Genomic DNA, 26,747 nt, shown 5'->3' with positions numbered 1-26,747 from the left:
AAATTCCTGCCACCTGTAATGCATTAAGTCACCCAATATTGACAGCAGAGAAGAAGAAACGGTAGGTCAAAAGATTCACAGAGCTGGAAGGGACCTTATTTAAGCCTTACAAAAAAAATGTCTGGTAGATTCATTCTCCTAAGCTTTAGAGTTCAATCAACTCTGCTTCATTTGCTTGTTTAACTAATCTGGTGGTTAACTAGTGACCTAAAGGGCAAACCAAAAGATTCTAACTTACAGCCCACATGGGTACATTGCTTTGCCTATTTAGTACTACTTTGATAAATGTGAGCATTTTGACGTTTAAAAAAAAATGTCACCTAAGATTCTCGTTTCCAGTTTCTCTTTTGTGTGTGTGTGTGATAGAACCAAAGACCTGACAATATAGGCACATTATGATATGAGAAACACTGGTCAGAGTCAGCAGTGGTTGTTCGTTTACATGGGTCACACACTTTCTCATATACCACAAGTTCCATAATTCATTATACTAAGCTGTTAGCATCACTCCTTCATGATAGCCCTGGGCCCCTGTAGGGATCCAGTTCATGAGCCCTGGAATGTATCTTCTTCCTCACCACTAAGTTCCTTAACATGATTAGAAAGTGGCTCCTTTCCTGGCAGCACCAGGTTAATTGTTTGAGATCTATACCTTCTGATTTAAATTGAAGATAAATCACGGACTCACAGGCTTGAAAAGCAAAGTTTCTTTAATTCACCCCTGCTCCTTCAGGTAGTATTACATTTAATACATAAAACAGATAAGAATTCATATTGTCTTTAAAACATTTCATAGTGTACTGAGTGATCTATTTCTTTGACTAAAGAAGCTTAGTATCCGACTGCTATTTTATCTTTTGGTTTTACACTAAATTGTTCTTCCTAAACCTGAAACTGTATTTACTTGACTGTTTGCAAATGAAGGAAATCCAGTCATTAACTTCAGTGTAACAATTCCTAATTTCTGAAAGATCGTTATTATTGCCATTTTGAATTCGCTCTTTCAAAGTAAAATAACTGCAATTTCCTCCTAGGTCTCATTCTCTGTAATTGTCTTTCTGCCTGTACACTGACATCTCTCCAGGTTCTCAAATTTCTCTCTTAAATTGCAGTGTCCAGACGTACACACAATTTCTGGAGGCCATTGAGCATGATGAACAACAAAGGATGATGCAGCATACTCAGACTCTTCCTCCACACACAGAGACTATTATCATCAAGACTTTGACTTTGGCGGCCTTTGTGTATACAGGTAAGCTCAGGATATTTCATACAGAGCACTGACTTTCCACACTGGTTACACATTAGAACTCCCTGTTTCCCCCACACAAAAAAATCAGAGACGCCTTGACTGAAACAGAAAGCAGTAGTTGGCCTCCATGTTGAAACTGTATATAGTTTATCAGCACAGGGAATCCTAGGAGTCTTTAGAAAGCAGTCTGAAATGATCTGAACTGTAAACATCATTCTAAGTGTCAATGGCACTGGGAGGGAAGGTAGCTGAACAGTGGGGGCTGGCTGTTCCCAGAGAGCTTCCATTTGTGGTATGATTAGTTCCTATAAACCTTAAAAGGACTCTAATTCCAGACCTGTTTTGTGTGTGTTTGTGTGTGTGTGTGTGTGTGTGTGTGTGTGTGAGAGAGAGAGAGAGAGAGAGTCTGTACATTAATTCATCTTCTGTTTATACATATTCTTAGAACTAATAGGTACTTGATGAATCCCAGTGATGTTAATGAACAGAAATGTAGCACGACTGGCAAGTACGTGATATCAAGATACCTTGCTGAAAGTTCTGATTTAGAGACATAAAACTCTGCACTTATTCTTAACCGTATAGTTACAACTATCAGCAATTATAAAGGCCCAAGCTAGGTACATAAAATTCACTTCTATATCACATCAATTTGATAAACATCATGAATGACTCAATAAAATCTGAAGTTAAATTTAAGGTCTGATGACAGCATAGCACTTTTTAAACCTAAGAGTTGAACAATTTGATTTTCCTTTAACAGCTTGAAAATAGATACTTCTTCACCATGTCTAAGAGAATGAACATAAATATGTGCCTAGGAAGAGGCCTAACCTCTAACAGGATCTTGAAAAATATTTTTTTTTTAAATGAATCCAAGAATGCCAATTGCATTTACTTGGTAATATCTGTAACCTGCTAGGAAGTTTTCAATCATATCAAGAAAATACCCTGTAAAGTCATTTGATGAGAAGGTAGCATTAGATCACATTAATTTTTTTTAATTAAATTTTATTTTATTTTTAAACTTTACATAATTGTATTAGTTTTGCCAAATATCAAAATGAATCCGCCACAGGTATACATGTGTTCCCCATCCTGAGCCTTCCTCCCTCCTCCCTCCCCATACCATCCCTCATTAATTTTTTAACATTCCTTTTAGTGAATAACAGGATTAGGTTTCTACAATATATGGAATTCTCTCCTCTAAGTACAATTCTGGCTTTGCTATCCATTTGAGTCATCAAAATTATTTTTATAAATGCAAGTCACTAAGAATTGTTTTGATTTTTTGTTTTACTTTGCCAGTCTCCTTCTCAATACCCAATCTGCCTGCAATTCTGTTAAAATTTGTTATCTTTCATTTCATCTTTCCATTTACTAGTGTTTTCTCTAATTAATCTCAAGCATCCTGAGGACAAGATGTATATTTTACTGTCTTCATTATACTATTATCAGAAACTCTGGATATAGTGTTTTAAAACATGTTGCCATTCTCTCCCGTTGATTATTTATCACCCCCATCCTAAACAGGCTTTAGAATAAAGTGTGGATTTACTACAGAAGCCCATAAACACGTAGAAGTTTAAAAGTTACATTTAGTAGACTCAGAATATACATTCTTCTAATTCTTTTATCTTTTTGGAAAATGGAAATAACTTTTCTGGTTAGTCAGCAAATAATATAAATTACATGGACTGATACAGAATTTCATAAATCTCAAAATTAAATTGGATTGAATTTGACATTTACAGAGGAAAGTGGACAATGTTGTACCCCCCAAAACTGCTACAACAAAGTGTTTCCATTGATCCTTCTTCTCTTTATCTCTTTATTCTGAAAATACTTAACATCTTTTAAGTAAATAGAAACTCTTGAAAGTTCTTTGTCCCAACTTGCAAATCCACTTTAAATGAGGCAAGAATAGTTCTTACCATTTCATCATCTTATCTACCTTCTTGACTAACATCTTATATGTTTAAATAGCCTCCCAAAAGGGTAAAAAAAAGAATAATGAATTTTTTTTTTTTTTTTTTTTTTTGTAATTTACTATGTGTCCAACACTGTACATTCTTTAAAAACTGTCTGATGTTACTATACCATGTTAACTTGAGGAAACTGAGGCTCAGAAACTTTCCTCAAGGTCAATTAGTTATGTTCCTGAAGCTACACATTTAACATATCCCATGGCCCATGCTCTTCCTTCTATGCTATGCTGTTTGCAGTCTACAGAGCTAAAGCTTTGTAGAAAAATAAATGGAAATACATTCCTTTCATTTCTGTCCAACCAAAAGCCCTGGTGCATAATCCTGTTGTGTTGAGATTCACTCTCTGCATCTTTGAACCTTATCATTCAGTTCACTTTGAAGACTTGTGCCTGCCTGTAGTGAGCTCCAAAGTTCTTGTCCTCTTCTTTTCTCTCATAGTATGCTCACCCTGGGCAGGCGCACAGAAGTCTCCTTCAAAAGGTTTGGCTCACAGTTATGCTGACTGATGTTTCATGTACTCCTTGTTATATAAACCAGAACCAGAGCGTATACACCAAAGAATTAATGCACTGTCTTAAAATGTATGAAAAAGATACTTGCAAGGCAAAATAAGTGTGAAATTCCTGTAGATTTTTATAGCTTTTCTCTTTTGCATTTCAAGCTACCAGTCTTCTCTGAATCGCTACAAAGAATTTTATCTGCTTTCATAGACACAACTTCCTTTATACTCATATTCTATCGGAGGATTTAATATTTTATTAAGATTCATAATTACAATATTAAGTACAACTGACAGCTTCTGCCTCTTCTGGTGGTTCTAGAGGGACCAGAAGCATGTAGACATATTAGAGCCTTGAATACTCAGGAGGGCTGTAGATCTCAGTATAGGTTTTACAAAGGAATGGACAGTATCTGTTATAGCAAAGACCAATTAAAGAAACTTGGTTTTGAAATTACTTGGGCCTGGGTTCAAATCTCAGCTCTTGATGTTGGCAAAGTTACTTTTCAGATCTAAGTTTCAATTTCACATCCATAAAGTGAGGATAAAAATAGTTCCTTAGAGTAACAAGGTTTTCATGACATTTAGTTAGATGGTGCCTGCAGAATATGCAACACAAGGGCAGGCACATGGCAGATACTCAAAATAAGTGACCACTGCTGCTGCTGGTGGTACTTATACCACATTAGCAACAGGGTAAAAGCTTCACCAAATCTTGTAACCAGACATTTGTTTGCTTTTGGTCTCACAAATATAATGTCCTAGAAACCCTGGCCACATGAATCTTTTAAAAGCAAACTGTCATTTTTGAAGTGAAACTTTTACACTTCCTTAACTTGCTCCTCTTCTCGTGTTCTCAGTTTTGGAGTAGGTACTAGCTTCTACCCAAGGTCAAGCAAACTTCCAGGTCTCTATTCTCCTCACTTATTGACTCCCCTCCTTCCCTAATGGTCCAAATGAATGTCCATCTACTTAAAGGCTGCTGCCTTTAAGACTCTTCTTCATGACTCTTCTTTAAGACTCTTAATGTTTCTGTGATGTGCCACACTTCACCCATAAAACTTGGCTGTTTTTTTATCTGCCTTCTCCCAACAACTTTTTTCAATGGCAAATTCTTTGAGAATGCCAGGTATAATCTATGCCTGTAATTCCAGTGTGGTTCGCATACTGCTTGGCATGTAGTAGGCACTGAACAAATGTTTGCTGAATAAATTTAATACAGTTTTAGCCACATCTACACAGCACGGTAGAGCCTGATTTTCCTGTTGATTCTCAGCTTTCAAGTAAGAAACATGGAAAAAGCACAGCTGCAGCCGGGGCCTCACTGACCCTTCTGGGATTTTCTCTTGTTGTTAGGTTCAGCCATTAGTAGTCATTTTTGCTGAGGCAATGTTTATTCTGGTAAATTCAGGGAAACTAAATGGTACTAATCATAAAAATAGCCTTAATTATGCAGTTTTTGTTGGAATTTGTTTACTGGAATTGAATTTGGTTATATATATTTTCAGACTCAGTTCTGTGGGAGGACAGAAGAGAGTTGCTTTTTCTCTGGAGGAGAAAGACCTCAAACTAACACTTTAATGTTTAAAATTCCTCAGTCTGCGCCAACCATCTAGATGACTTTCAGCAAAAGCATCCCCATCTCTGAAAAGGCATCTCTCTTTCCGTGTTCTGTCAGCTGACTTCTGTGTGTCCAGGTTTTGTAATGTTGGGCCATTTGGTCTCTTTTCATGTCATTGGGGATAATAACACCTTCTTCATAACGTTGTTGGGAGAATTTCTAGTAGTGATATATTTGAAGTATTAATCACACTGCCTGCTGCTGCTGCTGCTAAGTCGCTTCAGTCATGTCTGACTCTGTGCGACCCCACAGACGGCAGCCCACCAGGCTCCCCCATCCCTGGGATTCTCCAGGCAAGAACACTGGAGTGGGTTGCCATTTCCTTCTCCAATGCATGAAAGTGAAAAGTGAGAGTGAAGTTGCTCAATCGTGTCCAACTCTTTGTGACCCCATGGACTGCAGCCCACCAGACTCTTCTGTCCATGGAATTTTCCAGGCAAGAGTACTGGAGTGGGGTGTCATTGCCTTCTCCAATCACAGTGCCTAGAATATGCTGAATGACTAGATGACTATGATAATCATCAGGACTATGATTATTTCCACTGTCTTCGGTTTCTCCAAGACAATGCCACAGAACAGTACAACAAAAAAGAGCATGGCTTGGGAGCTGGAGAGACCAGGGCCCCAAAAGAGAAAAGGTAATACCACTGTTGCATGACAGTGGGCAAGTCATTTAGCTTGTGTCTTCTGTGATCTTTTCTTCTATAAAATGGTGTGAAAAATTCCAACCTCACAGGTATTGAGAGGATTCAAAGAAATAAAATATGTAAAACATCCAACCATGATGTATGGCTCAAGACATATATTCATTTCTCTCATTTATCAAGTCATTCAAAATTTTATCTTTGTTTTCAGAATGTTTTCTGAAGTTTCACTCCATTCTTACTGTCTAGTCACCAAATCAAGAAACATCTAACATCTCTATCTCTATTACTGATAATGCCTCTTGTGTTCCCTGCCTTCAGATGCTCAGCTCCTGAAGGCAGGCAGATTATTAATAATCTGCTGGCAGATTATTCCTCCTAAAATTCTGCCCAGATAGATTTAAGATTTGCCTGTACAATCTTCTGTAAGAACTCAAACTCATCTTTAACCCTTCTTAAAATTTTCTAGTAATTGTGGTAGACCATTCAAAAACTAGAATTAGATTTTACAGAATTGTAAAGCTTTCTTTAGCTCCCTGCCTCCTTCCATTTCAAAAGTATACTCCTCAAAAGCTCTTTACCACTATGGCAGGTAGGCTGTAAAATAAGCCCCACTGATCTCTTCCTCATGGACTTCTATAAGCTCTTCCCTTGAATGGGCACTGCATCTAGAGACTCACTTCTAACAAGCAGGATACAACAAAAGTGATGGGATGTCACTTCTAAGATTGGTTTTCAAAACCCTGTGACTGGCATCTCTTTTGTCCTCTTGCTGTTGAAAGCCAACCCACCATGTTGTATGTGGTCCTATGGAGAGGCCCGTATCACAAGAAACTGCTGTTTGTGGCCAATAGCCAGCAAGGACCTGAGGCCTGCCGAGTTGGAAGTGGATCTCCTGCATTCAGTCAACAGCTATGAGTGGCCTTGGAGCAGACCTTTGCCAAGTTGAGCGTGTGTAGCTGTAGCTACAACCTTACTTTTGGCTTTATGAGACATCTTGAGTCAGAGGTATCCAGCTAAACTGACCTACAGATACTGTAATCTGTGAGTATTTCTTATTTTAAGTTGCTACATTCTGGTAGTAATTTATTATAGAACAATAGAAAGGGGGGCTTCCCTGGTGGCTCAGACGGTAAAGAATCTGCCTGCAATGTGGGGGACCTGGGTTCAATCCCTGGGTTGGGAAGATGCTCTGGAGGACAGCATGGCAACCCACTCTAGTATTCTTGCCTGGAGAATCCCATGGACAGAGGAGCCTGGTGGGCTGCAGTCCATGTGGTCGCAAAGTGTCGGACACAACTAGCAACTCAGCACAGCCCAGCTCAGCCGTAATAAATATAGGAAAACGGGGAAGTCTGGAATCAGGCTGGAATGAAAGCAGGGAGGATTTTGAAGAGTATATTAAAGCAGCCTAAATTGCCTTGAAAAGACTGTAGTGGCAGAAAGCTTAGCCACATTATCACCTTCTGAAGCACAACATAGGAAATACTCCTACTGAACCAAATGAACAAGAGAAGTAGATTTCCAAAGTGTTGAAGGCACTGTCTGCTTTCTTTCTGCTGCTTATAGTAAAATATGATGACTAGCCATCAACTCAGAGGACAGCTGAACAGAAAGGAACCAACAAAACGTGATGGTTCTGAGAGTCTCGATTCTAAGACTAAGAAATGGCTTCCAAACAAAGATCAAATCCAGGATTCTGTCATGGTCTAAAAATGGAGCAGAGGGTATGAACATAAAATCTTTTGTTAAGAATTCTGAGCTTAGAAAACTCAAAATTTTTAATCAAAGGCGATAAGCAAGTCCGTCACCTACCTTAAATAGAGACACTATCTCTATTTTCCAAGGCTGTTCACTATGTAAAATATCATTGAAAAAATATCTGAAACAAAGGCCATTAGTGACTCTGCTCACAACACAAGCAGAGAAGTTAGAGAGCCCTGGGGGAATTGTTTTCCAATAATATTCACCCTCATTTCTGCACCACTTGGGTATCTGATGAATCTTCCCATGAGTATGGCATTCCCTTGACTACATTGATACGTGTGGCCAAGAGTGGCCAGACAAAATCTATTCAGTCTTTCCCACAGCATATAATTAAAACTACTATTAAAAGAAGTCCAAATAGCAGAATGAGACAACTTGCAGTTCTGAGACTGACTATACTCCCCAGGCTCCCAGACCCTACTGGTTAAACAAATTTCATAAACCATCAAGGTCTACTTTAGAAATACAGGGGCTGTCTCCTTAAGATTCCTCAAGTGAGTTTTTTACTTGGTCTAAGATACTAGTGGTATCAGAGCCTTTAGTGCCATACCACTACATCCTCAAATATAGCAGGCGATATCAGTGATTTTACAGACCAGGAATGGGACCACAAGGGAGAAATATAGGGATGAAGGGAATTCTAATCCATAAAAACCCTGGCCACTGAGCTGAGGTCAACCTGAATACTTTCCAGGATAGAGGTGGTGTCACTGATTCAGTTCAGTTCAGTTGCTCAGTCGTGTCCAACTCTTTGCAACCCCATGGACTGCAGCACACCAGGCCTCCCTACCCATCACCAGCTCCTGGAGTTTACTCACTCGTGTCCATTGAGTCGGTGATGAGATCCAACCAGCTCATCCTCTGTCGTCTCCTTCTGCTCCCACCTTCAATCTTTCCCAGCATCAGGGTCTTTTCAAATGTGTCAGTTCTTCGCATCAGGTGGCCAAAGTATTGGAGTTTCAGCTTCAGCATCAGTCCTTCCAATGAATATTCAGGACTGATTTCCTTTAGGATGGACTGGTTGGATCTCCTTGGAGTCCAAGGGACTCTCAAGAGTCTTCTCCAACACCACAGTTCAAAAGCATCAATTCTTCAGCACTCAGTTTTCTTTATAGTCCAACTCTCACATCCACACAGGACTACTGGAAAAACCACAGCTTTGACTAGACGGATCTTTGTTGGCAAAGTAATGTCTCTGCTTTTTAATATGCTGTCTAGGTTGGTCATAACTTTTCTTCCAAGGAGTAAGCATCTTTTAATTTCATGGCTGCAGTCACCATCTGCAGTGGTTTTGGAGTCCAAAAAAATAAAGTCGGACACTGTTTCCACTGTTTCCCCATCTATTTACCATGAAGTGATGGGACCAGATGCCATGATCTTAGCTTTCTGAATGTTGAGTTTTAAGCCAACTTTTCACTCTCCTCTTTCCTTTTCATCAAGAGGCTCTTTAGTTTTTCTTCACTTTCTACCATAAGTGTGATGGCATCTGCATATCTGAGGTTGTTGATATTACTCCCAGCAATCTTGATTCCAGCTTGTGCTTCCTCTAGCCCAGTGTTTCTCATGATGTACTCTGCATAGAAGTTAAATAATATACAGGGTGACAATATACAGCCTTGATGTACTCCTTTCCCAGTTTGGAACCAGTCTGTTGTTCCATGTCCAGTTCTAACTGTTGCTTCTTGACCTGCATACAGATTTCTCAGGAGGCAGGTCAGATGGTCTGGTATTCCCATCTCTTTCAGAATTTTCCACAGTTTATTGTGATCCACACAGTCAAAGGCTTTGGTATAGTCAATAAAGCAGAAGTATATGTTATTCTGGAACTCTCTTGCTTTTTCAATGAGCCAACGGATGTTGGCAATTTGATCTCTGGTTCCTCTGCCTTTTCTAAAACCAGCTTGAACATCTGGAAGTTCACGGTTCATGTATTGTTGAAGCGTGGCTCAGAGAATTTTGAGCATTACTTTTCTAGTGTGTGAAATGAGTGCAATGGTGCGGTAGTTTGAACGTTCTTCAGCATTGTCTTTCTTTGGGATTGGAATGATAACTGACCTTTTCCAGTCGTGTGGCCACTGCTGAGTTTTCCAAATTTGCTGGCATATTGAGTGCAGCACTGTCAGAGCATCATCTTTTAGGATTTAAAATAATTCAACTGGAATTCTATCACCTCCACTAGCTTTGCTTGGAGTGATGTTTCCTAAGGCCCGCTTGACTTCGCATTCTAGAATGTCAGGCTCTAGGAGAGTGATCACACCATCATGGTTATCTGGGTTATGAAGAGCTTTTTTGTATAGTTCTTCTGTGTATTCTTGACACCTTCTGCTTCTGTTAGGGCCATACCTGTACAATGTCATGAACCTCTGTCCATAGTTCTTCAGGCATTCTATCAGATCTAGTCCCTTGAATCTATTTGTCACTTCCACTGTATAATCATAAGGGACTTGAACAGATAGTCTAGAACAAAGAGTAGTCAATGCCTCAGAAATCTTAGAGCCCTGGAGAGAACTGTTTCCCAACCATTATTATTATTATTAGGGTATGGTAGCTTTACAATATCATGTTAATTTCAAAAACTGCCTAGAAATTCAGCTGATTTTTGAAGTTTCTATAACATTATTTGAAATAGATGGGGAAACAGTGGAAACAGTGTCAGACTTTATTTTGGGGGGCTCCAAAATCACTGCAGATGGTGTTTGCAGCCTTGAAATTAAAAGACGCTTACTTCTTGGAAGAAAATTTATGACCAACATAGATAGCATATTCAATAGCAGAGACATTACTTTGCCAACAAAGGTTCGTCTAGTCAAGGCTATGGTTTTTCCAGTGGTCATGTATGGATGTGAGAGTTGGACTGTGAAGAGGGCTGAGTGCCGAAGAATTGATGCTTTTGAACTGTGGTGTTGGAGAAGACTCTTGAGAGTCCTTTGGACTGCAAGGAGATCCAACCAGTCCATTCTGAAGGACATCAGCCCTGGGATTTCTTTGGAAGGACTAATGCTAAAGCTGAAACTCCAGTACTTTGGCCACCTCATGCGAAGAGCTGACTCACCAGAAAAGACTCTGATGCTGGGAGGGATTAGGGGCAAGAGGAGAAGGGGACAACAGAGGATGAGATGGCTGGATGGCATCACTGACTCGATGGACATGAGTCTGGGTGAACTCCGGCAGCTGGTGATGGACAGGGAGGCCTGGCGTGCTGCGATTCATGGGGTCGCAAAGAGTCGGACACGACTGAGGAACTGAACTGAACTGAACTGATAGCATTATTCAGTTCACTCTGTTGAAGACTTTCCCACCGTTACTCCTTTCATATACTCTGCAGGTAAACTAGTCTTTTTATTTCTTGAGTTCACCCAATATTAGCTCAGCTTCTTAGCTACAGAAAACATATAAAAATAACAACAAACAAATTCTTGCAAATAAAAGCTGAAACCACAGGTCTCAAACTCACGCTTTTACTTTTGTGTGTCCTTTGTTGTGATGATTCTTTTAGACTATGGTTTTCTGGCCTTTTGACAGACTGCTTTGAAAATGATTTAAATTCTTTACCATATATATTTGTTTCCACAGCAAAATACTAAGCTTCTTGGGAGTATAAACTATATTTTTCCATGACTCAATATTTGTAATTCAATTCCTCTTTATAAATGATAGCTACTTACTAAGATATAAATGTCATTGTCTTTAAGTCTCTGATGAATATATTCTATATGAGGAGGGAACCAGTGATCCCTATTTTTCCCACTGATATCCAGAACTAAACAGTCAAGAGGCCAAAGTAGACCTCTGTAATTCAAATGTCACACTGCAATTTCAAATTGGCAGCCTTCCTTGAGTTTCATTTTACTTGCTAAGGAAACAATGAAGCACTTATTCTGATGCCAGCAGAATTGTGGGAAGAGACTTAAGAGATTTGTATTTTCCTGAATCTTTAATCTGCAGAAGAGAGCAACTACACTGACCAAGTGGCACACTATTATTATTTCAATAATTCTTTAGTTGTACAACTAATTGAATCTTGGAAAATATGGTGTATTCATATAAAAACTGACTCATATGATTGCAAAAATGCTGATTATCACATAGATCTAGAAATTATATATACAGAATTGATAGTAAACAAAAAGTAAGACCAACAAAAATATCATTGATGGTGTTTCTATGGATTAATAATAAATTTACTCTCAAACTTATAATTTCCTTTGAGGGAAAATAATTTTACTCCTTTCCTCATTATGGCTATCTGGTGGTTTGTGACAATTTCTTCTTGAAAAGTGTCTGCAATACCAGCACTCAAAAGTCTTCTTGTCAGTTTTCCCGGCATCTTTAAACTGGACAGCTCCAGCCCTGATTATACCTAACCCTCCCCACAAACCCCCATAGCCCTAGGCCATTCACAGTGCATATTATGTTCCAGCAGATGCAAGGCTGGGTGGAGAAATTTGCAATCTTAAAGAAGTACTATGAGAGTCCCACTTTGAGAAACAAAGTCTTTAAGTCATTTTATAGGACCCTGGAGAGCAGGAATCATGTCATATTCATTTTATACCCATATAACTGTTAAATATAAGCAATTGGACACGACAGATTTTAACTTTTTTCATTAAATATTGAATTCACACAAATAATATTTATGAAATATACAAAAATATAATGAAATAAGGATATAACCACCACAAATGAACTAACAACTTAAGGAGCAGTACCACTACCTTTCAATTACAATCCTCTCTCTGTGCCTCTTGATTCTATAATAGTTTAGTCTCTTGCCCTTGAGAATAATTCTGCTGATTTTTATCGTTTTTGTTTTTCTTTAGTTTTACTATATTTTTGAATGACTGAGTAATGTATCAGTAATTTTTACATGATTTTAAACTTCATATAAATGGAATCATGTATTCTTCTGTGCCTTTCTCCTTTTAATTACAGGCTCCTGAAATCCCTGTTATGAAGTGCAGAAACATCTTCTGTATGGCATTCCATTGAATATACTTCAATATATTAACCTGTTCTCTTTTTGATAGAGATTTAAGTTGTATCCAATTCTTTTCTGTTACAAGAATGATATTACACTGTGCTTCCACAACAAACTGTGGTAAATTCTTAAAGAGATGGGAATACCAGACCACCTGACCTGCTTCCTGAGAAACCTATATGCAGGTCAAGAAGCAACAGTTAGAACTGGTCATGGAACAATGGACTGGTGTCAAATTGGGAAAGGAGTATGTCAAGGCTGTACATTGTCACCCTGCTTATTTAACTTATATGCAGAGTACATCATGTGAAATGCTAGGCTGGATGAGTCACAAGCTGGAATCAAGACTGCTGGGAGAAATATCAATAACCTCAGATATGCAGATGACACCACTCTAATGGCAGAAAATGAAGAGGAACTAAAGAGCCTCTCAATGAACGTAAAAGAGAATGAAAAAGCTGGCTTAAAACTCAACTTTCAAAAAACTAAGATTATGGAATCTGGTCCCATCACTTCACGGCCAGTGGATTGGGAAAAAATGGAAACAGTGGCAGACTTGATTTTCTTGGTCTCCAAAATCACTGCAGATGGTGACTGCAATCATGAAATTAAAAGACACTTGCTCCTTGGAAGAAAAGTTATGACCAACCTAGACAGCATATTAAAAAGCAGAGACATTACTTTGCCAACAAAGGTCCGTCTAGTCAAGGCAATGGTTTTTCCAGTGGTCATGTATGGATGTGAGAGTTGGGCCATAAAGAAGGCTGAACACTGAAGAATTGATGCTTTCAAACTGTGGTGCTGGAAAAGATCCTTAAGAGTTCCTTGGACAGCAAGGAGATCAAACCAGTCAATTCTAAAGAAAGTCAACCCTGAATATTCATTGGAAGGACTGATGCTGAAGCTGAAGCTCCAATTCTTTGGACACGTGATGCAAAAGACTCACTGGAAGAGCTGACTCATTGGAAAAGGCCCTGAGCTGGGAAAGACTGAAGGCAGGAGAAGGGAACGACAGAGGATGAGATGGTTGGATGGTATCATGGATTCAATGGACATGAGTTTGAGCAATCTCAGGGAGATAGTGAAGGACAGGGAGGCCTGGTGTGCTGCAGTTCACGGGGTCACAAAAGTCAAACATGACTGAGTGACTGAACAACAACAGCAACACCTCATGAATTTAAGAATTTTACTAAGGTGTTTTTTTAAGAAATATAATTGTTGAGTCAACTTCACTAGATAATGCCAAATCATTTTTCAAAGTGAATTGGCCAATTTATATTTATACAGAGAAGAGCTCCTTTTAGTCCATATTCCCACCAAAACTTAAAATATCCAATTTAAATCAATTTAATAGATGGAAAATAGTATTTCATTTTGGTTTTTAATTTTTACATTTTGATTCCTAATATGTTTCAGCATCTTTTCATGTGCTGATTGGCCACTCAGATTTCTCTTTTCCTACAGTATGACTATTTAAGTCAATAGTCTATATGTAGACTTTTCTCACTGGCTCACAGAGGACTTTTTATATAGGTTTCTTTCAGTTTTTTATTTTTTCAAATATTTTCTTCAAGCTTCTGGTATGTCTGTTTTCACAGAAGTAATCTTTTGATAAGTAGAAGTTCTTAATCTTAATGCACTCAATTTTCTCAATTGTTTCCCTTATGGATTTGTTAAGTGTCTCATGTAAGGAACCATTTCTTACACTGAAGTCATAAAGATATTCTTCTATACTGAATCCTAAATTTTACAGCTTTTCTTTTCACACTTGAGTAATAATTCATCTGGAATGAACTTTGAGCTCAGATTGAGATGAGGATTGCAATTTTACCATTTACCCTTCATTGAAAAGCCTAATATTTCTCAACTCATATAATAAGAGTGTTATCTGTGTCACAAACAAATTTTCTATGTGGGAGGGTCTGTTTCTCAGCTAATTGACCAACTTATCCATTCTTTTGTCCTAGGTTCTAACTTGCTACAGTTTAATAATAAATATCTCTTAATATAATATAATAAGTATCTCTTAATAATAAATACCATGTGAAACATCATGGTTATTTCTGATGCATTATTCTTTCATATATATATTTGAACATCAGATTATCAAATTCCATCTAAAAATTCCTTAGAATCATTTTTATTTCAATCATATTGAATATATAAATTAACTTATAGAAAATTGACTGAATTAAGCTATTGAGTCTCCTAGTCCATGAACAAGTGGTGTTTTTTTTTTTTTTTTGTCTTTCTATACAAGCTTTCTTTAATAAAGTTCAATAAAATGTATTTTTCTCCATGAAAGTCATACTTATCTTTTGTTAGGCATGTTCTTGCCTTTAACAAGGTAAATAGCTTATAAATTATTTTCTTTATGTAGATACACTGAAATAGATGTTATATTTTATATTAATTCTGTATCCAGCAAATTCGCTGAAATCATATATTTCTATCTGTAAAGTATTCTCTGTATATACATTTGAGCTTTTCCAAACAGACAATCACTTGGGAATAATAACGCTTATGATAACTCTTGGTAATGATAACTCTTATTTCTTTCTTTCTAATTTATTTCTTTAATTATTTCTTCATGCCTTTCAGTACAATGTCAGATGCAATAGTGACTGATTTTCCAGTGTTAAACCATACTTGCATTATTGGCTAAACTCAACTTGGCCATGATATCTTTTTTATGTTATTGAATATGGTTTGCTACTATTTTGTTTAGGATTTTTTGTATTATTTTGAGTAGGGAAGAACTTCTTCTTCTTTTGAATAGGAATAACTTACAAATCTTTTTCATCATTTTTTGGTGTTGGTACCAAGGCCATATACCTCATTATATACATTTCCCACTCTAAAGGTTTGACTATATTCCTGGTATCAGGAATGATTTCTATGATTGAAGGATATTTCTAAGTTCATACAATGGGCAGGAGAAGATCTATGCAGTATAGATCTTGATATCACTTAGGCCATTTCAACTATTCTGTGTCTACTACATGGTTATTCAGTTATGACTAAAAAGCAGTCATGTCAGTATGAGTCACCAGGCTGCTATTTCCAAGGTCCCAAAGGTTTTCAAGGAATGAAATACGCATTAATATTTTTTTTCTTGGCTTTACATGCAGAAAATTTTGGTGCAATGTGATAAAGATAAGGTCTTCTTGTAAATTCATAGTCTCTCAAAACAATTAAATGTGATAGAAAAAGCCCACAGAAAGGTGCTAACCCTCAAAGTGCCAAAGACAAGTACAGCTCCTTCCTTCAGCCCTTTCCCTACCTTCAGTCTCTAATCTATTCCCAGATTCTTTTATCCCTGTATTCTATGCCATTTTCCCTTCACTATTTCAGACTATGCTCCTAACTAAACATCATTCTCCTCATTTAACTCTTCTCTCCACTCTTTATCTTAATATCATCTGAGTGATTCAATTCGATTCAATGTCTTGGCTTCCTCTAACTGCCCAGTGTTGCGCTCATCCCTCCAAGTATTAAAAGTCAAGCAGCTATTTGAAAGCTGCCATTGAAGAGATTACAAACTAGTGGTAGATAAAAAGTGGTCAAGAAAGCTACACAAGGTGCTACTGACTGAATAAAAACCGGCCCTCAGCCCAGCTGAGAGAGCCCAGGAAAGCTTTTGGAGGAATGGATGAAACCTAAACAAGAGTCCTGAAAGGTGAACAGGATTAACAAGAGCAACTAAGAGTGTAGGGAATGGCATTCAAGGTAGAGAAAACAGGAGACGCAAAAGCATGGGGAACCACAGGATCCCTATGGCCTACTGGAAAGTTAGTTTCCCAGGATAATAAGGCCCAACTCTCACTGTGCATTTTAGCATTTTAGAGCTTTTTGGTAAAAAATTATATTCAACTCATAAATGTTTTTAAAGTTGGAAAAATGCTGTCATTTGTGTTTGTTTTTATGGCATTTGTGTAACATTGCTAACTCTGCAATTCATCACTGAATTGTTCTAGAATGGTTTCTAGAAAGTATAGAGTCTGTAATCTGAGATAAATTTAATTTAATCTGATATTTTGTATCTGGCTCATGAATTCATATCACAATGTGGTAGCTGGAAAGAAAATAAGAAAACATATTCAAATCACTTGAATTATAATAAACAAAAATAAACCCCAAAGATGAGATACAAAAAGATGGCATTATTTAGACAAAGTTTTCTGTTCTAATTTCCTTTCACATGCTACATCTTCCTGTCTCTGCTCAATGTTATAAATAATAATGCTTCTACATACAAATAATATTACTAGAGAGGACCTTTCAAGTATAGCAGTATGCCACCTCTTGAGCATAGTGTGTTTGAGTGTGTGTGTGCTTGTGTGCACATGTGTGTATGGCTTGCTGCTACTGCTAAGTCACTTTAGTTGTGTCTGACTCTGTGCGACCCCATAGACGGCAGCCCACCAGGCTCCCCCGTCCCTGGGATGCTCCAGGCAAGAACACTGGAGTGCGTTGCCATTTCCTTCTCCAATGCATGAAAGTGAAAAGTTAAAGTGAAGTCGCTCAGTCGTATCTGACTCTTTGCGACCCCATGGACTGCAGCCTACCAGGCTCTTCCATCCATGGGATTTTCCAGGCAAGAGTACTGGAGTGGGGTGCCATTGCTTAGGTAAGACCAAAAATGAACACAATCTTTAACAATGTCTTCCAAGTACCTTATGATTCTGGATTTCAATGACAATAACCACCAGTAGAGATCTGGGATCATAAGCCAAAGGGTATGATTAAATATAATAATTTTAAAAGTCCAGTCAAATTGGAGTCTGCATACAAGTTGAAAGGTTTTGTGTTTCTTTTATTTTTCTGGCTCCTCTAATCACCATAAAGCAATCTCCCTTTTATTTATTTATTTTGTATTTTGTGTGTGTGTGTGTTCCCCATCCTGAATGCTCCTCCCACCTCCCTCCCCATCCCATCCCTCTGGGTCATCCCAGTGCACCGGCCCTGAGCACCCTGTATCATGCATCAAACCTGGACTGGTGATTCGTTTCACATGTGATAGTATACATGTTTCAATGTCATTCTCCAGATCATCCCACCCTCGCCCTCTCCCACAGAGTCCAAAAGACTGTTCTATACATCTGGGTCTCTTTTGCTTTCTCAATATAGGGTTATCATTACCATCTTTTTAAATTCCATATATATGCGTTAGTATACTGTATTGGTATTTTTCTTTCTGGCTTACTTCACTCTGTATAATAGGCTTCAGTTTCATCCACCTCATTAGAACTGATTCAATCTCCCTTTTAAATACACCTGACTTCCCATTTCTAAGTTATTCTATCACTATTACTGGCAGCTAAAGATAGTGAGAATTATTTTATTATTTAAAGTATAAAATATTTTTATACATTTTAGTATGCCTATAATATGTCATGTAAACAAGTACTACTATAATTGAAAGATATATGCATTTAGTTCTTTTAAAAATTAAGAACTTTATCAAATGATCCTTTTATAAAAAATAATCACTGAATTTAAAGACAATATATTTAAATTGCTGTGTATATTGTATTTTATAAACATCATACAGCTCTATTGTTATCTTTTTCTTCTCCTTAATATGAATTACAAAATATTTAAAATGTTAGGTGTTAAAAACATCCATGGTGAAATATTAGGAAGTGAGTCCAAACTGCAGAACCTGTGACTAAATTGTGTGCTATGTTTCAGAATTAAATACTGTTTTTTGAGTGATTATTTTCAAATTGTTATTCAACATACAAAACACATGGTTCTAGAAAAGTTCTTCTGAGCACAGAGCTAGTTAATAAGACACATAGAATTTTTAATTTCACACATGAAGCAGGAAGGTAAAGATAAGCATTATTTTCCACCAAAAAACAAACCTTTAGGAAATAGTTGTTATTGTTATTGCAGTTGCCAGACACTCCTTGCAATTCAGCCACAGTGTTCTAAAATGGTTGACAACAAAAATTAAAAAACGCTTTTCCCTCCACTAGAGACAGCAGCGTTAATATAAAGGAAGGAAAACCACTGAAGTTCCAGTGCTTACTGTAACATAAACTTTCAAGAACTAAGGGACTACCCCCAAACTCTTAGTTTTTCAACCATGTAACCAGTTATAAAGCCAGTTCATATTATTAAAAGGCCATCCATAGTAACTGCAATCTCTTGTTTGTACAACATAACCTGCTTCCAAACAGGAACAGCAAATAGAGTAAGTCAAATTTAATGTTATCCCTTTAATGCTTTTTCACATAAAAATTACATTTTTGTAAACCTTTAACTCTTATGCAAACCATAACTTGCATTATATTTCTGCTTCTAATTATTACATATTAACACAAGCAATAAAAATGCTTATCCATGTAGGCAGCTGCTCTAAATTGTATTCAATACTTTAAAAGATTCTAAAAAAATAAACTAATGTTGTCACGATGTAGTTGTAATAATAATTTCTAGTAATAAAAACAAATTATGAAAGAAAGATTAAATTATATTTTAAGAGAAGGAGCCTCGGTTTCTGGAGTGATAATTAATCTTGTTACAAACTACCACACAAAAAGGCTTTGAAATGCCATCTATAATCTAAGACTTCAAAGTCTAATAAATACTATATCTTAATATTTAAAGAAGCAAAAGCAAAATAATCATATAATTTTAAAGGTGTATGTAAAATAACTCATTTTAATGTGAACAACCATTACATACGTCCTGATTTTAAAAAGTGGTACAGTACTGGTTCACACTTCATTTCCAACCTAAGCCCACAGGGTTTCGCATTACATTTTGCTCTTTTTGATAGAAACGAGTTCCCAAAATACAGATACATGACTCATGTGACACAAAACATATGCCAGAATTACATCATCTCGCCTTAAAAGGTAAACACTGATAGCTGTGGTATATAAATGGAAATTAAATTTGTTACTGAAAATAAAATCTAGTTGAAAAATTTACTATAACCTTAGGATTTCATGGGATAGTGCTGACTGTCTGAGGGGTTTACTGAAATCCTCCATGCTTACCTTTCAGATTGGGGTTTTTTTGGGGGGGGGGGAAAGAAGAAAGAAAAATAAATGAACGAGAATTTTATAAATCCAGAAGTACAATGCCTTATCACAGATACACTCAGATCTACATTTAAAATTTTTCAGTGGTTCAGATTTACATCTCCCTCTTCTTTAAAGGATCCGTTCTTTTATTTTTCAGCTGTTAGGCAGAGCCATTTTAACTTAAAAAAAAATCAGAATGTTTAACAGAGAATGAACAGAAACAGGAATGCAATTCAAATTGAGTTGGGCATTCGCGTATTTTAAATTCTTCCAGTTTAAATATTTGAAGGAAAAAAACAGAAAATTCAGAAATTTAAATGAAGTTTTGGGATTATCTGTATATTTTAAATTGTATTGGAGTATGACTTATAATTTATTAAACTATTAAAACAGATACATATAATCACACACAATACATGGTAAAGCATTCTTAATCCTCAATAAGGTTCTGATAAGAGGCCCACTGTTTTTTTACATTTTCAGGATATATTTCCTCACAGTGCAATGTTTTCCTTATAGGCAATTCAAGCAACCAACTCCCCTCTGTCAATGTGACAGGTTCCAAGTTAGAATCAACCCTGGGTTATGTGACCAAAACCAGAGTTATCTTTTCTTCAGCAGACAATCGGAGAAGGAAATGGCACCCCATTCCAGTACCCTTGCCTGGAAAATCCCATGGACGGAGGAGCCTGGTAGGCTACAGTCCATGGGGTCACGAAGAGTCAGACACGACCAAGCGACTTCACTTTCACTTTTCACTTTCATGAACTGGAGAAGGAAATGGCAACCCACTCCAGTGTTCTTGCCTGGAGAATCCCAGGGACCGCGGAGCCTGGTGGGCTGCCGTCTATGGGGTCGCACAAAGTCGGACACAACTGAAGCAACTTAGCAGCAGCAGCAGTAGACAACGCTGATCTAAGTGCTGGCTCTGGAAATTAACTGGATGAACCTGGTCGTTCTGCATTTAATTAGAGGTTTTCCTGGCTGGCCTAGGGAATGTCATGGGGGATATTATCAAATAAAAATGATTCTAACTTTGAAATCACAAGATGATTCTATAAATGGTAAGAAAAATGAGAAACCAAGTGACTGATTACACAACTCAGGGTTAACAAGGCTATGTAAATCAATAAATTATTCAATTACATATGAAATTAATAAATTATTCAAGGACCATCCAAATCACTCATTGGATAACCAATATTGGTTATTTTCATTTTGTATTTTACTTTTCATTAACACAGAGAGAGAATAAATAAAAAACAAGGATATAACACTCAAATCAATCAATTTAAAAACACCTGGAAGCATTAATAAAAATAAATCTAAATCAAGTAAATAAATTGACATGTTTACACAAAAATTTTCACTATTTGCAGACCTTTCATCTCTCCAACACACAGAAAATTATGTGTGTTGGTTGGTTTTAGCTGGGCATGCTTTGGTGAGGCAGTGTGTAACACAAGAAAGGGAGAGGGATACGTCCAAAAGGAACGTGAGAGAGAAACAAACAATGTGAAAGAGCTCCTTGACCTTTTCAATAAAGTGAAGGTTACTTGGTGTAGCAAACACCTGCTTTCTATTTCAACAACTTGCAGGCAGAAGAAAAAGCTTAACCTAAAACTAAACTCCGATTTTTTGTAGAACAGTTGTATACTCAGCAATTCTTCCCTTTAAGCCCTATTTTCACAGGCTACTTCTGGATTAAGTATTTACCTATAGTAAAATAACTCTTCAATCTCCCTATTAATAGGAATTTATAGAACAAAGAATTCCAGAACCTAGGTGTTGCAAGAAACTTCATTACCCAAAACGGGAATCCTTCCAGCATCTCTTGTGTCCCAGTTACTCTGTGTGTGCCTAGATACAGACAGACACATCTGTCTACTCCATTCAAAATCAGCAGTGTGTTGCAAAGAGTCCAGGCTTCAGAGCCAGAAGGACCCTGTTCCCATCCTAAATCTGGCAGCCACTAGCTATACCACTAGAAAAAGCCTCAATTATTACATCTTTAGAAAAAGGGGGTGGGGGGGAAGATTCTCTTCTGCTTGTTATAAAGATTATCTGAAATCATGTAGGAAAGGCACCCGGCAGAATGCCTGGCACTGAATATTTATTTACCCTCCTTGCCCCTGAGAATATCTGCTCAGGTGACAATCAACTCTGCTTTCCTTTTAAAAACAGGCATGCTGCTGCTGCTAAATCGCTTCAGTCATTTCCAACTCTGTGTGACCCTATGGACGGTAGCCCACCAGGCTCCTCTGTTCATGGGATTCTCTAGGCAGGAAAACTGGAGTGGGTTGCCATACCCTCCTTCAGGAGATCTTCCCAACTCAGGGATCAAACTCTGGTCTCCTGTATTGCAGGCAGATTCTTTACCACTGAGCCACCAGGGAAGTCCCCGGGAACAGGCATACAAACAAATAAACAAAATCCATATGGCATATTTCTAAGTATAAACATTGAATGACAAATATTCCTTATGCATTTATTCAAATTATTAGAGAAAATCTTACACTTAAAAAAAAAAAAAAACTTTAGGTTGAAAGCTTTGGCAGATGAATGTGATCTATTCCTCAAAATAACTGGAGGAAATATGTAGTATGTGATCTAAAATGTTTAGTTGGGAAGCCTTAATTAAAGAAATATCTGATTTTTCCCTCTTTCCTTGTTAGACCTGATGCTTTATTCCTCATGCTTTATGGAATATGAGGAACTGGCCCTGTACTTTTAAGCAAAGACACTGAGATTCAGTGACTGGAAAATTTGGCCTCCTCACCTTCCACCACTTGATGTCACCCGTACTCCCCTGAACTTCAGTCCAAATTTTTTCTAACAGAGTGAGCAGGTAACAGCCAAATCTGCAATGATTCTACAATCCTAATTCAGGCTTGCAACCAAAGCAAATCAGCGTCTCTGATAAAACACAAGATACTTGTGCAGAGAACCGAAAAATTGGGAAGATGAAAGTTCAAATATTTGAGGAAATCACTGTTTTTGTTTCAAAAAAATACTTGCCATTTAAAATGAATTCTGAAAGTGAAAAACTAAATCAGTTAAATAGAATTTTAAGAAACTAATTCACTCACGTGAAGAATAGTGTGATGTTTATTCTTAGATCAATAGTTGACTGAAGCACCACTGAAAAAATTTTCTACTATAATAAAGAGAGCATACATCCTCATTATACTACAAGCAAATGAAAAATGAATATACATTTGAGTTAGAACATTCCACACTAAAAATACATGAAAAATATTTGAATGTCTCTTTATTAATCTTTACTAGGTCCTTGATAGAAACCAAAAAAGTTCTGGAAAAATAATATATCAGATGAGTAGAGGTTGAACATATGAAGTTGCACTGTCCTTCTACCAGCTGGTATAACAAAGAATATCTATTTTACCTGAATATTCACTATGTTTATGGAGCATGAAACACTGCAGCTACATTGTTGATGGATCCTTTGACACGTCAATGTGAAACATATGCATGTTTAACATGTTTATAAAAAAGTATGTTGTCCCATTATATCAACGTACATTTGGCACTCACATTAGAAATAGACCAGCATCTGTATTATATTACGACACACAAGGGTTCCGGAGAGTCGTTTTCACTTGGGGGTTAGCCTCTATTCATTTGCTTGATCTTTTACAGAGAGCAGGATGCAAAATTACTCCAATATGGATCTACTCTATGGAATATGTGCTGGTGGAAAAGCTTTGTTCTGCATTATGTGAGCACAAATCATAGTGAGCAGATCCAAAGAACTTTCTCTTCCTGGGGGGAAAAAATTCTAAAAAACTCACCAATTTTCAGTACTTTTTCTGTGTATGTTTGTATATGTATGTATGTCTTTTCATTCAAAATGATTACTGATTTTTTGAAAAAGTGTTCCCTGTTACCTACTTACTGTAGAAAATTTGGGAAAAAACTGAAAAATACAAAGCAGAGAGAGAAAAATCTAAGATAGCTAGTATTTATATTTTGGTATTTTTACCCTTTTTTTTGTTTCAATGAATTTGATCCAGAAGACTTCATATTTTAAATATGATACCATTAATTGATTGATAAGCTAATCACAAACACAAGCAATATTTCCTTTCTGTGAGGTTGAGGTGGACATATTCTCCTTGAAAAACTGCAAAGATCTGTCTTACTGTTATATGGTGAAGAGAGTTTTATCAAGTAGGGATGTAGTAAGAAGAAATGAAGGAAGAAGTATGTTTGCAAGAGCAACTCACCTCATCGTCGTCAGCATCGTACTGGGCATAGTGCTGTTCAAGCAGCTCTCTCTGGCGCCTTTCTTGTTCCAGCGTCTGGCTTATCAACTGGGCAACCTCACTCACTTGTCCAGGTTTTTCTCGCCCAATAACAAATCTACACGAAAGTTAAAGAGAATTGGTATAGTCAGGATCTCCAGCAAAAAAAGGAATGCTAAGGAAAGTAAATAAGCTTCACATTTCATCAGAGTATATCAAGCCTCAAAAAAATAATATTACCTGTTTTTTTAAAGGTATGCTTGGGTAGAAAGAAAGGTTAGCTGAGCAATTAAAGTGATTTTTGCAGCCACAGACCAAAGGAAAAGAGGAAAAGTAAAGAACCACAAAAATTATTACTTTAGGAGAAGACAAAACAGATGTAATCCATCCTCCAGTACTTTACACATTTCTGATGCCCTACAAAATGAAAGCAAGGTCATAATTTTCTGTAACACTGAACTTTAGAATCATTTCCACAGTTACATTCTCTTTAAAATGCAAAACTACTTGAAAAACATTTTGAGGTATGGCATACTCTATGTGAGTAAATAAGAAGGAGGCATTGACTTTTTGCTAAGTCACTATGACTCTGAAGGTTAAAAAAAAGAGAAAAAAATGTAGTTTTTTTTTTTTTTTTTTGGTCTGTGATTTTAAAATGAAAAACTAAAACAAAGGAGAAGTAAATCAGTTCACTAAGATTGGAGCAAGATGCTATGAGGAAGGATGTGGTCTCAAGACATACTCAAGGGGAAATCCTATCAATGTAATTCCTGTAAGAAAAAATATATAAAGAGAAAGTCACAGAAGACATTTACTTATTGCCATCTAGTCATTTAGATACATCCTCATTGATACTATGTTTCTTATTCAACAAATTAATATTCACTTTTTAAAATCTTTTCACACTAATATATGGCTCTATCTTTCTAAAAATACAAATAATATGCCTCCATGATATAGTTTCCATATATTTTTTAACTTCATTATTTTGGTTAGTAACTCTGTTTAATTTTGCTTATAAACTGAACTGATGTTTTCTTTCCTCTGATTGGGCTTCTCAGGTGCCTCAGTGATAGAGAATCTGCCTGCAATGCAGGAGACACAGGAGATGTAGGTTCAATCCTTGGATTCGGAAGATCCTATGTAGGAGGAAGCGGCAACACACTCCAGTATTATCACCTGGAAAATTCCATGGACAGAGGAGCCTGGCGGGCTACATTCCATGGGGTTTCACAGAGTTGGACATGATTGAGCAACTAACAGTTCTGATTATAATACTTTGCTATTTTCAATTACAATTTTAAAAGAAATACTCTACCATTCTCTGTACAAATACACTAAATGTCAAAATTTTTATACTTGGATGTTAGTAATTAAATATATTTTTAGAGTTATTTTCATGTTGTTTCAAATAAGACTGTGAAAGTATGCCTCAGTGTTCATTTATCACCCAAGTTATTTTTCTTTGGGAAATTAATCATTGAGTTGTAATCATTTTCTATATATTCTGGATACATATATGTTAGGTAGTTAGAATAGGAAAAAGGAGTCAAAAATAGTGATGGCAAAAAGACAAAGAAAGGAAAAAGCCCGGAAAAACAGAACAAAGGAAGGACCAAGAACCTGAGTGAGAACCTCAGATGAAGCAAACAGCCCTCCTGGCTAGCCCAGTTTACATCGGACAGGCTCAGGGGGAGGAGGAAAACATATAAAAAGGGGAGCCAAAATTAAGCCGCTGGCTTCTCTTGCTTCACTTCTTTTGGGCTGGCCTGCCCTTATACCTCGAGGATGTATTTTCCTTTGCTTGCCAAATAAAACTGAGCTGTATAACACTACTCCATTGCTTCAAATTTTTGCTGCAGTGAGACAGAACCAAGGAAATTACACACTCCCCTGACATACATATGTATTATAGATACAGATATACACACACAAATCATATATGTGATTTATTATATTCTCTCAATCTGTGGGTTGCCTTTTAATTTTCCTAAGTTTTTCAAGAAGTCCAAATTATTCTTTTTTAAAAGATTGCAATTTGTGCTTCCTACCTAAGAAATCTGCCTGATTTAATATTACAAAGATTTTCTCCAGTTAGGTTGGTGCAAATGTAATTTCTGTTTCAGGTGGTGAATTTTAGATCATTATAACTAGGCTCAAACACATTTTTATTAATCAAATAGGAATGATTACAATCAACACAATTTTTCCAGTGAGAAATAAGTTTATCACTGTGGCATAAAAATCTGTAGCTGGGGATTCAAAGAACTCTTGGAATGCATTTTCTGGATCCTGCTGATTGTGGAAGCATTTTCTCTGGAAAAATTGTCAAGATGCTTGAAGAAATGGTAGTCGGTTGGTGAGAGGTGAATATGCTGGAGGAGGCAAAACTTCATAGTTCAATTTGTTCAAGTTTTTAACGCGTGGTTGGACATTGTCATTGGGAAGAACTGGGCTCGTTCTGTTGAACAATGCCAGCTGCAGGGGCTGCAGATTTCAGTGCGTCTTATCAATTTGCTGAGCATAATTCTCAGATGTAATAGTTTCACAGGGATTCGGAAAGCTGTAGTGGATCAGACCAGCAAGAGACCACCAAACAGTAACCATAATATTTTTTGGTGCAAGTTGGCTTTGGGAAGTGCTTTGGGCTTCTTCTCAGTCCAACTATTGAAGTGGTCATCACCAGTTGTTGT

General features: G+C 37.0%; 1 protein-coding gene and 1 long non-coding RNA gene across 15 annotated transcripts in view; one reads left to right on the top strand and one right to left on the bottom strand.

Moving 5' to 3' along the window:
• The window catches only part of PPP1R9A (protein phosphatase 1 regulatory subunit 9A), a 339,661-nt gene that overhangs the window by 77,271 nt on the left and 235,643 nt on the right, over positions 1-26,747 (bottom strand). For 9 of the 14 annotated variants that reach the window (XM_025291975.3, XM_025291972.3, XM_044946447.2 and 6 more), the window contains exons 6-7: positions 24,037-24,172; positions 18,620-18,685 (exon numbers count right to left, since the gene is read on the bottom strand). In XM_025291975.3, the coding sequence (XP_025147760.2) occupies positions 18,620-18,685; positions 24,037-24,172 (202 nt within the window). The remainder of the gene's footprint in view (positions 1-18,619; positions 18,686-24,036; positions 24,173-26,747) is intronic. The other 5 variants (XM_044946445.2, XM_044946448.2, XM_044946446.2 and 2 more) reach the window with 1 other exon arrangement.
• LOC123334648 lies at positions 654-25,237 on the top strand. Its single transcript, XR_006552645.2, has 3 exons — positions 654-733; positions 1,113-1,252; positions 25,116-25,237. It is a non-coding gene; the product is annotated as an uncharacterized LOC123334648 (long non-coding RNA).

Source organism: Bubalus bubalis, chromosome 8 (assembly GCF_019923935.1).
Source record: "Bubalus bubalis isolate 160015118507 breed Murrah chromosome 8, NDDB_SH_1, whole genome shotgun sequence".
NCBI lineage: Eukaryota > Metazoa > Chordata > Mammalia > Artiodactyla > Bovidae > Bubalus > Bubalus bubalis.
The sequence above is the reverse complement of the archived record's forward strand: the minus strand, read 5'-3'. Positions and strand labels throughout refer to the sequence as shown.